At 41.9% G+C, this 11,794-nt stretch overlaps 1 protein-coding gene across 2 annotated transcripts in view; it reads left to right on the top strand.

Moving 5' to 3' along the window:
* Positions 1 to 2,185: 2,185 nt before the first annotated feature.
* efna3a (ephrin-A3a) overlaps positions 2,186 to 11,794 on the top strand; it is a 74,575-nt gene continuing 64,966 nt past the window's right edge. Inside the window, exon 1 of one of the 2 annotated variants that reach the window (XM_085147908.1) lies at positions 2,186 to 2,916. In XM_085147908.1, coding sequence (XP_085004034.1) covers positions 2,807 to 2,916 — 110 coding nt within the window. In that variant the 5' untranslated portion in view covers positions 2,186 to 2,806. The remainder of the gene's footprint in view (positions 2,917 to 11,794) is intronic. The other variant, XM_085147907.1, reaches the window with a different exon arrangement.

The following is an 11,794-nucleotide window of genomic DNA, read 5'->3' as shown; positions in this document are numbered from 1 at the left end:
TATCTGAGTACAGTGAACTCCCTGTCATGTTCAAGAAAGCAGTTTTTGATGCAACCTTCAGAAGATAGATACAATGTTGTCATAAAGGGATGGGCAAGGTCAGCAACAATAGTCAGGAGGATTGTGGCATTTAAAGAATCTTCGCTTGGTAATAAAAGGACCAAAGCGTGGCAAGAAAATTCCCCCAATACACCACCAGCAGCCTGAACTGTTGATACAGGGTAGGATGGTTCACCAAATTCTGATCCTACCATTTGACTTTTGCAAGAGAAATCAAGTCTCATTAGATTAGACAATGTTTTTCCAATCTTTGGAGCCTGAACTGAACTGTAGCCTCAGTTTTCTTTTCTTAGCTGTCAGGAGTGGATCTTCTGTATGGTTTTCTGTTGCAGTAACACATCTGGTTCAAGCTTTGACATGTTTTGCAGTCAGTGATGCTCTTCTGTATTAGTTGTAGTGCGGATACACGAGCCTGCATGCAGCCTGTTTCAGCTCCTGTTTTTCCGGGACTTACATCATTTCCTCTGGGACTAATAAATTATTCTGATTCTGATTCTAACTCTGTTATAACAAGTGGTTATTTGAGTTCCCGTTGCCTTCTTATCAGCTGAAAAGCAGTCTTTCCATTTTTCTCTGACCTATGACATCAACAAAATATTTTCTCCCAGAGAACTCCTGCTTACTATATTTTCTCTTTTTCAGACCCTTCTCTATAAACCCTAGAGACAGTTGTGTGGAAAAATCCCACTAGAAACATCTCAGCAGTTTCTAAAATACTCAGGTCACCCCTTCTGGCACCGACAACAATGCCACATTCAGAGTCACATAAGTAACTCTTCCTGTCCATTGTGATGCTTGGTTTCAACTTCAGACAATCGACCATGCACATGTTTACATGGCTACATGCACTGAGTTGCTATCATGTGATTGGCTGATTAGATATTTGTGTAAATGCAGATTTGAACAGGTGTAAATCACTTCTTCATTTCCTCATTTTTCAGACCAAGAGGCTACAACCATCTTCTATATACACTCTAAGGTCGAATATTTTGTGACCGTGTGAGTATTGTATCCCTCCTCCACCTCAGCTGAAGTTTGCAGATGTAGTTCACTAGAAGCAAAATTATTTCTGCATGAGACATCGCTTTTATGCCCACTGGATTACATACCTAAAATTTTTCTAAAACTTTTAATTCCTGAGTCTTTTCAAAGCACTGTTTAGGATTGTGCAATTTGTGTACTCGTTGTGCATCTACACACACACAGAATGAAAAATATTGTTAAAGAAGTCCTGAACATGATGGCACTTTACAACAAGATGACTGAGCCCAGCACTAGATAGCTCTGTGTACCACTATTACAGTGTGGTGGCTTTGCATTAAACTGTCATCCATTTGTATATCAAACACTATAGCTGTTGAAATGTGAACAGCCTGATGATAATTAACTGTTAAACATGCGATAATGAGTCGTGAAGCAGCCAAAGGGGATGTTATTCTTACAGTGTGTTCTCCAGTTTAATCTCTCAGTAAACCCTGAACCTAATCTGTTCTTATGGAAACAGAAAAAAAAAACCACTCAAACTTTCAAGATGTGACCTGTATTTTTAAGGTCTGTAAATATGAAAGGAGTCATGGAAACCGTTTTATTTTAGATATCAGAGTTGTCACATTACCACTCTATATAACGTACCACTTAAGTGCTTAAAGGAGTGCACTCTACCATATGGTCTGTGTCAAGGTTTACTAAAACAATACCTGATGAAAGGCTGTTGGGGGGCAAAAAGACCAAAGTAAAGGTGATTATTTTTAACCCGTTAACAAATGGGAAAATGTGGCATCAAATAAGTTGATTTTTCATGTTTTGCCTACCAGTAGTAATTTTCTATAGATAGGTACACACAATAAAGCAGAAAAGCTGGAGCAAACTATCCACTGGGTGCAGCACTGACTGATTGACTCTGACCTATTTACTAATTAATAGGCGGTGCTAGATGGGCTCTTTTGGAGCGGTTTTATTGTTTGTAAAATCAATGTCCTTTAAACCTAAAATCACCTTCACCTCACACCCTGTCATTATTTAATTCTTATTTAAATAATCAAATTCCTTACTACAATATGACTGATCCTTTTATTTTTACGCATATAATTTTCCTTTTCTTGTGAGACGGTGCATGTTTTGAGGGGGCGGGGCGGGAGAATAGATGGACATGTGGGCACATCTCAGCCGTCAGAGGGCGGGTTTGTAGCGTTGTGTTCGCAGCGTGTGGCTGCTGCTGCTACTGCTGCTGATGAGAGAAGCGGCAGGTCACCTACAGCTACACAAATCTCAACAGCAGAGGTCCAGCGCCTTGGATGCGACTTTAAAGCGCGTCGAGAACAATAAGCACCGACTTACAGCTGTTAGTTTTGAATGTGGTAGACTGTCTTGCCGTTTATCTACCTGCACTGCTCCTTTCTAGTGAAAGAACTGAGAAAACAAAACAAAAGGTGTGACTTGAAAAAGTGCCCAGGCGGGCACGCGTCAGATGTCCGGATAGATTTGGCACAAGTAAAGATGCCCAAATGGGTTTCGTCGCAATGGGATTTGAGTTGAAGAACACGTAACCACTTACAAGTCACCCCGATTCAACCCGTTGTTAAGGTAACTGGAACTTGAAAAGGCGTATTTTCTTTCTCTTTTCGTCTTCTTCTTCTTCTTCTTCTTGACCGCTGGGATGTTGTGAGTGACGCGTCGCCTGGGACAGAAGGAGCGGGGACGCAGAAGGAAGAGGGGGCACCAGATCTGGCTGAGCAGCGGAGGGATTATGGCTCTCGCAACGTTTTCCCTCAGCCTCATCACGCTGGCGCTTACAAACTTGCACCTTTCGAGAGCCAGCAATCGGCATGCGGTGTACTGGAACAGTTCAAACCTGCTGTAAGTGGTGCACTCTCTCCCCTTGTTAGCAAATTATCCGATGCTGGTCTTTGTCGATGCACACCTGTGTTGATAACTTGTTTACATGACGGTGCGAGCACCTTCTCCTGCAGCGACGTGCTTCTTTTATTTACAGCAAAGCCCTTGAACCGCCACTGAAATGCACCACAAGAGTTATATTTAAGAAATACGAGTTTATAATTAGATAATAACCAGTTGCAGTAGTTCATAAGTGTCTTCTTTTTATCTCTTCAATAATTCCAAGCTTCAGATGTTTCCTTTGTTCCCAGTCATTTAATCCATTTGAGTGCAGTAATGCATCTCCACTGGGAAACTGTTTTTGCGATACTCCTCATGTTCACCCTGCCTGTAAAGTGCCTGCTATATAAATATTTGAATCCTGTCTCACATTTAGACCATCTACTTGCTCCCAGTATTGAGTCATTGAAGTAGTTTTCTTTTCTTTTCTTTTTTTACCTTGCTGTCTGCTCGTCCTCCCTGCCCCCATTCAGCATCAATGCATTATTCACATACATCGCTCAAACTTGAAGAAGTCAGTGTATATGTGTGGTCATTACAAATAAGTATGCTTGCCACACTCACTCAAACATACCTCTGACTTTATTCTCATCCTGTGATTCCTCCGGCATCTGTGAGGTTGCTTACCTCTTGTGAGCTTTCTCAGGCTCTGCTATCTCTCTTTCTCTCTCTACTTCTATAAAGCCAGCTTGCTGTGGGGCAGAGATCGATGTGGATTCTACTGCCTTTGTCTTCTCATTAGCCAACAGTAAATTTATCTTTCTCACATTCTTTTATCTCTTCTCCTCACACAGCCTCCCTCTTTGCCTCCCCCACCACCCCCCACTCCTCGTTCGCCTCCTCTATCTGTGTTCCTCCTCTGTCCATTTGTATTCACATCAGACGCAGGTCTCTCCTATCGCCTCTCTCTATCACATACTTTGCTTTTTTCTTCCTTCTCTTATTTTTCTACTGCGTATCACCAGCCCGTCTGTCCCCCTCAATTCCACCCCCCCCCCCACCTTTCTTTTCCCCTCTTTCTGCATCTCATTTCCGCCCCCACATCTGCTGCTGCTGGTCCCTCACTCGCCTTCCGGGCTCTCTGCTGGGGGCACACATACAGTAAACGATTGGAATTAGAAAAGTGGGGTGAATTTAAAAATAGTCGTTATAATAACAGTTCTGAAACCTGATGGAAACCGTAAAGGTGATGCCGCAGCAGTGTCACTTCCTCATTAACATTAATGTGAGAATGGCAGAGTCACATTCACAACTGTTTCAGATTTATGACTACAGTTAATCGCGTCGGTGTGACATGAATAGAGAGGGGGTGTATTAACTGAGACTTAGTTGCGTTTTAGTGCTGAAAAAGTGCACGGGTTTTTGAGTGCCATAATCAACAGTAGTCTATCTATCAATTTTAATTAGTTGTCTGGCATGTGCTCCATCTAAAATGATTTTCACAGCGTGGCTATGTTTGCTCGGTGTAGTTATTCATTACAGCGTTAGCACATTCGGTGGCTTTAAATTGACATTTATGTGTTAAAATGACAAATATGTGCACATATTGATGAATTCAAAATGCAGTGTGTGTGTTTGCGTGTGAGAGAGAGGCATAGAGGGAAGGAAGCAGAGAGAGAAAGACAAAGTGCAGGTGTGGGTCTACATGCATGCGTGTGCAAAACCTTCTTTCTCCACAGTGAGATACAAATCTCTAAAATAATGCAAAAACTGACCCAGTTTGCAGGTAGCAGACAAATCCTCAGAGGCTATGGCAAGAATACTGATGGCCATCAAGCCTTAAAAGGCCCTAGGCTTGGAGCCATTTCTCCTACATGCACAGAAACCAGCTGAAGGCCTTGCTTGTTCAGTAACGCAGCTCCGTCTCTCATCCAGCTTTCGTTATAGAGGCAAGCTCAGGAGGGAGCAGTAAGAAATGAAGGCAGCAGGAGAGAGAAAGAAACCAGAGGCCTTTAGGGCCAAAACTCTGGTTCAGGCCTTAATGTTTCACCCTTGAGCGCAGCATTCAGCACAGATGGTTACGGCACAGCTGCAAGAAATGGGATCACTTGGAAGCCAAGCTGTTTGTGCCAAAGCCATGAAAATGGCTTTTTATGATAACGCTCAGCTAGAAATGTCTTGCTCTGGTATACTGAAAGTCAAAAGTGAATTGTCACACAGTGGATTCCTCAGTAATAGTGCTCTGTTTGATTCTTTTCAGCTTTTCTGAGGTAAACAACATCAGATGATTTATTATTGCTTTTTGTCATGCCTCGCACAATTTGAAACGAGATATCCCGATTATCATAACCCCAAGAAATACCTCGGAGTGCTTTGATTACCGCCCAAGCCCGTCACGACCGCACTACCCCCCATTAGAAAGTGTTGGCCTCAGCTTCCACTCTCAGCAGTGTGCCTGGCCAACTCGTTACAGATGTCCCTGCTAATGGCTGACTGAGGCAAGAAAAAACACACACGCAGGCCATTAAATCATCTTGCATCTGAGGCCATCTGCCAATTAGAGGGGGGAGATGTGGAACATCTTGAGAGCATGCCGGAGCAGCGGTGCACTGCGGTAGTCTCGCCTACCCGCAAGCAGCGTCCCATACTCCTGCCACCTCCTCCCATCAGGTGTCTGGCCTCGCTGGTTTCACAGGACGCATCTCCATAATTGCCCGGTGTGATGTCGGTGTGATGAAAACAGCAGCGCAGCTTTCATTCAATCTCCCACTCCCTCGCTAAGTCACATAGTTCCTCTGCTAATGCTTTTAACTTAGCAGAACACCAGAGCAAAAAAGTCTTTGCATGGGTGTGTGAAGGAATACCAGGGAATTGCGTTTGAAAATGTGCCACACGTCTCTTTGCTAAATCGCCATTCCCTTGCCTGCTCAGCCAGATGAAAGCTTTCTTTCGCTGTTTGTGGCCGATACTTAGTGATTTACAGCTCAGCGTGTTTTATGCTACACATTATGGACTGATTTGGCCCTGAAATGGTGTCTGTCAAGCCGCTGGAACACACACACACACAAAACAAAACAACCCAATTCCCCACACAGTATATCTGGTGCTACAAAATAAATTATCACCTTGACAAATAGCTTCCCAGAGAGTTCGAGGAACAGCGGCCCGGTGATCAATGTTGAGTCAAAGTGCCGTCTTTCTCAACAGGCTCATTAACCACCAGGTCGGTTTTTGTGGGTGTGTAGACCCAGCTAGAGTTGGAGGTGGTCCCCTATGGGACAGAGGAAAAACTGGTGCCCCGTAGGAAACACTTTGTAGATATTAAGTTGCAGTAAAGGCAATCATTACTGAGAAATGAAGAAATGAGAGAGAGAAGGATGGGGAAAAGAAATGTCAGGTAATGGATAAGGACATTTCAGAAGGTAGATGGAGAAAAAGCAAAGGCCACAAAGTGTGAAGAATATTACTGTAAGGAAGAGCTGGCTCTAACTGAGAGATTGTAATATAAAGGAATGGAAGGTGAAGATGTTGGAAAGGTGGAAAGCAGAGATGTCTTTCACTAGAATAAAGCAGTGGAAAGATTAATTAAGTCGGTCAAAAGTCAGGAAGGGTGAAAAAGAGCGCAAGCTTTGCCGGATATGGAAGTTCGGTTATTTGGCTGAATGTGCTGTAGCTGCTGTTTTCTGGGGAGAAGATACCCACAGGAGTTGATCCGTGCTAATGTGGACACAGGCTGGGTCATTCATGTGGACCAGTGCTCCGAGACAATAGCTGCTGCCACTCACCTGCCCCTCGGCCCAGAGGAACACGGCGACGCATACGGAGCTTACGGGAGACAAGCAGATTTGCTACCTGATTACATGCACATCCGTCCGCCTGCAGCTCTGTCTCTTGGCTGTCTTGGCAATTTTGCATACAAATGCATCTTATTCACCGGCATTCAATTTGTTCTTTTGCATTCATTGTACCACACAAGCGCCTCAAAAATCAGTAGATTGTGGGCTTTTTTTCTCCTTGGTTGCAGTTATGTTAAATGATTGGGAATGTGTGTGAATAACACTGATTGAAAAGTGCAATTTGACCTTTTGAGTTTTTGAATTTAATCATGTTCCTCCATATCTAAAATGGAATATTCCCCTCTCCAACTATTCAGGTTGTTTGTTGAGATATGAATGCTTTCCATTTCGTTTGTTTTAGACATTCAGAAGATTAGTTTGATGAGCACTGCTTTTAAATGGATGACTAACTTAGTATCATCGCCCAGCGCTCATTGGAAGTGAAGTGATGGAAAGTGGTTAAAGGTTACTGGTCTGCAAAGCTGTGTTCTGACCATTTTTAGCTTGTTGCAATGTAGTATGAGTCACATAAGTGGATGGAGAAACACTGAAAGGATATTTAATGGTTCTTATAGATCCAAGAGTGGGTGTGCAGATCAATACATTTATATGGTATGGGAAGGTGAATGGAACCTGGCCAAACAAAAACACGACCTGGTTGCTTTTGGAGCAGCAATCAATCCGGGTGCACCAGGTGATCAATTTCCAAATGCATTTTTAATTTGATTTTGTGGTGTCCGTAAAGCGCCGTGAAGCATTCGGCGCTAAGCTCGGGAACCTCAGATCAAGTATTGCCTTGGAACAGCATGCCTGAGAATTGATTATTATGGGCTTGTCAGTCACTGCTCCGGGGTTCATGCTCCTTAGAGGCCTTAACTATGTTTGTGTGAAACAAGGCCTTGGTATAGCTTCAGCAACAGCTCCAGAAAAAGCAAAGGTTAGAAAAACACGAGTGCAGGCACGGATGAAAGAAAAATAGCCTATGTGTTTTGAATAAATCCAAGACTCAAAGTAAATGCAACTTATTCCTCTGAAATGTGAAAATAAAATAAAAAGCTGTAGGAAAGTATGCAAGGTCTCAACCCGTGCAATTCTTTCACAAGATAAAAATGAAAAAACCTTTATCACAACGTTCTCCTTATGCGCATATTTTATAATATCTACTCTCATCTTTTTCTTTTCTTCCAGATATGAAACATGTGATTTAGAATTCTTAACACATGAGTGAAATTTAATATACTTAAGGGACATAATTGCAAAAACAAAAATAAAATGGGACAGTGTTCATTTTTGGCTACTGCTGTTGTTGGGCATAAATCGCACTCTACCAAGCAGTTTGATTAAAGCCAATATGCAATTCAACAGATTTGAACCAAGTCTGAAAACATCAGCTATTGTTCTGTTACAATAAAGTCTCCCGTCTTGGTGTTTCGGCTTTTTTATATCTATTCTGATCCTCCTAAAGGTCCAAAGCACTCCAAGCCTGCTGAGCTTAATTTTAATAAGGAATCTGCAGGTGTGGTGGGCCATTATAACCCGTTCATGAGCTCTGATGGGAAGCTACCTTGGGACTCATCTAAGAGCTACCTCAGGTGACCTGGAGTGCTTCTTTCCATGGAGGAGTCCAAGGTAAAAACATAGTTAGGCTCTTCATATGTCATCAAAGGCCATTAGCATTCCTGCACTCCAAGTTTATAAAAACTGCACTTAACCGGCAGTGGGAACCCACAGGAGATAGTCCTGATCCCAGACAGGTAGAACCAATTTCAGACTCAATGATTTGAATGCAAATGCTTTCTACAAAGAGGGCTTTCCAACTTCAGAATGGCAACTCCACAGTACATTACACTGGGAGTCTGCACCGCAGTGCCCGTTACCCACTGGGAAATTACATTGCTGCTATGATGAAAATGGCTGCCATGTAGGAAAAAGATCAAAGCTGTTGATAGGTGGATGGTCACTGGCTGGAGTTTGATTATTTGGGAAATGGGCCTTGTTAAGCTACATGGCCAGGAAAACAATATGGCAGCCACAGCAGTTGGTCAAAATAATTTGTTTTTTTATTGAAGCAGAAGGCTTCTTCTGAGGTATGGCAATTGAGGCGGTATTTTGCACCAACTGGCGCCCTCAGAGTTATCAGTGTCCTTTCATAAAAAAGGCAGCGAGCGAGGACACAGGTTTGTGCTCTGTCATATCTTGTTCTCTGTTCATTCCCTTCAGGTCTTGAGCCGTGACAGGTCTTCCCTCTAATGCTCTTGGGTGCTTAACAACAGCCGTGTTACGAGAAGTGGAAACTGTCCTCACAGCTTAGTGGATGATACGGCTCCAGTTTTCCTTTTATGTGAGGGCAATTTCGGATATGGGCAGCGTAATAATTAGATATTCTCTTATAATTGAGATTTTTCCTATTGAAGATGTAATTATATGAAGGTCTGAGACCCTTTGGCAGCCGTCGTCTCTGTAATAAGAATATTTGAAGAAAATTGAAATCTCTCTCTAGTGCTCTGTGCATCCAGAATGACAAAAAGTAATTTGACCTCTCAGCGGCAGCCGCCGCCGCTTAATGTATCCCTCTTATGTTGTTAGAGGGAACATTTAAATCAGTACATCTTCAAGCGAAACTGCTCTATTACAAATATGATAGCAAAGTCGTTAAAACTTGAAAGTGTGGTGCAAGTGAATCGGAGGGGAAGCTACCTACTGGCAGAAGTAAAGGTTAGATTGTTGTCGGGAACCTGGAGAGCTGTGCTGCGCAAATTTAAAATGCGGAGATATTGAAATGCTGTGCTTGTTGAGGTAATTACGTTGGAGGTATTAAATATAACACTTTTTTTCAGGGAACATCCAGCTTTTGAAAAATACAGTACTGTACACGCAAGTCAGTATGCAGTGTCCACATCGGATTGCTGGGAAAGAGGTCGAATAGATGCATTAGTCCTTTTTGTTGTGTTTCTGTTGTGTTGAGGGGGACCAATAAACAATACTATGAAAGCTGAACGTTTTTGAGTGCTACATATGTTCAAAGTTACATAAGAAAATAAATGAAATCAAATGAAATAACAGTTAATATTAGATATATTATATTAGACACACAGGTGATTACTTTTTCAATTAAACTGAAGAAATGGAGTGAAGCCTGTCAGCCAGTTCAGGCAATCAACTTGAGCTGCGCTGCTTTGTACACAAATGGCATGGCTCATTCTTCTCATGAACACTGAATGCTCCCCAACAGTTCAGTTGTCTATTTAATGCTACAGTCACACTAGAGAAGACATTTATTGGACACTTTAGCACAACCATAATTACTGCAACTGTGTGCAATGAGTTTTTTCATTGAAATGTTTGCCTTGAAGACAGGGACTGGGTTTATGACTGGTGACAATGAGTTGCTGTCTTCAAAGTGACTTTGCATCAAGACAACATTAAAATGGCAATAAAACAGAGTCTGTTTGTGATTCAATGGGGTCAAGTTGGCTATTAATGTGTTAATAGTGATAATTTGTCAATTAACTTTGGTAAATCTGCAAAAATTGCAAATCTGTTGCAGTGTTTGGTGTGGTTGTGGCTTAAGAGGTGGAGCAGGTCATCTACCAATCAAAATGTTGGTTATAAAATACCTGGCCTCTCCAGTCTGCATGTCCGTGACACTGAACCCCAAGTTTCTCCCGTTACATTCACTGGACCATGAATGTGTATCAATGTTAGATAGAAAACACTTAGAAAATAGTGCTTGTATAAAATCTTGTGTGTAAATGGGTGATTGAAGCTTGAAGTACAAAGCTTTGAGTGCTCAAGCAGAATAGAAAAGCACTGTACAAGAACCGGTCAATTTACAATTTATTTCCTATTCTAAATCTTTTACTGTCATCGTGTATAGAAATTCACATTAACTACTTAGTATTCCAGAGTCAGAATCTTATAGATTTGAAACAGAAATTATTCCACAAATAGTGACATAGATGCACCACGATGGGATTGGTAACCTGTCCCTTCTCCTTGTGATTGATCATGGTCACTCAGAGTTTCAAACTCTGGTTGTTGCAACTACTCTGAGTCTGTCTCCAAAAGCATAATAAACTAAAGCAGTAACCTATTTTTACTTGTGGCAAAGATGTTGCCATCCTACTTTAGTGTTACTAAATCATAATGAGGCTCACACATGACCACATACATGGATTAAAGTTTATGGCTGTGGTATGATTTTGACAAAGAAAATTAGAAGAAACAAAATGCCTCAAGCGGCGTTCTCATATTGCCATACGTTTAATTCTTGATGGGTATGCCATATGTGTGGCTTGCTGGTGTGGTTGCCAGTCAAAAGGCTGAGCTTTGACTAGTTGTGGGCATGAGCTTAGCTGGAAACCTGTGACTTACTTTGATCATTACAAAATTCTTGATTTAAATAAACATGATCTGATTGGCTGGCACTTGAAAAGTTGAACTTTTCGCAACTTGAAGCAGCACAAACAAAGCATGGTATCGGCTCCGCAATTCAGTTTGACAACGTACGGAAGTCATCTCCTTCAATGTGAATGACAGGCGAGAGCGTGAAAGCCTGAAAGATGTGCATGTGTGTTCTGTACAATACGGATGTCGAGAAGTGTGTCACTTTCTAAAGAGGGAGTTCCTGCAGGGGAGCAGGGCTTCACTTCAATTAAGAGGACTGTTCATAGATCTTTTGGTAGGTGCTTTATTGAAAGAAAACATCTGATGCTGTGACATGTCAGGCCAAGTTCAGATGGTGTTTGTTTCCACATAATAAGAAGCAAACCCCAAACCCTGAATGCTAAAATTGAAAACCAGATACTTACCCAACTGACAAATAAAGAGCAAATTGAGTTTGGAGCCTACAACCCAAACTGTATTCTGCTGCTGCAATGAATCATGTGAAACTTCAGCTGTCTGACTGAAACGAGGCTTGTTTAATCTTACACTCATATGGATGAAAAACAGGGTGAAAATAATCTCCTGTTCCTCAGACTTAGCTATGCCACAATGAAATACTTGTGCAATTATTTATTAGAGACAAACGGGAAAAATACTTTTTTTAATGGTTCAGACTT

This window comes from Neolamprologus multifasciatus, chromosome 22, assembly GCF_963576455.1.
Source record: "Neolamprologus multifasciatus chromosome 22, fNeoMul1.2, whole genome shotgun sequence".
NCBI classification, from domain to species: Eukaryota; Metazoa; Chordata; class Actinopteri; order Cichliformes; family Cichlidae; genus Neolamprologus; species Neolamprologus multifasciatus.
This window is presented reverse-complemented; position numbering and strand designations above follow the sequence as displayed.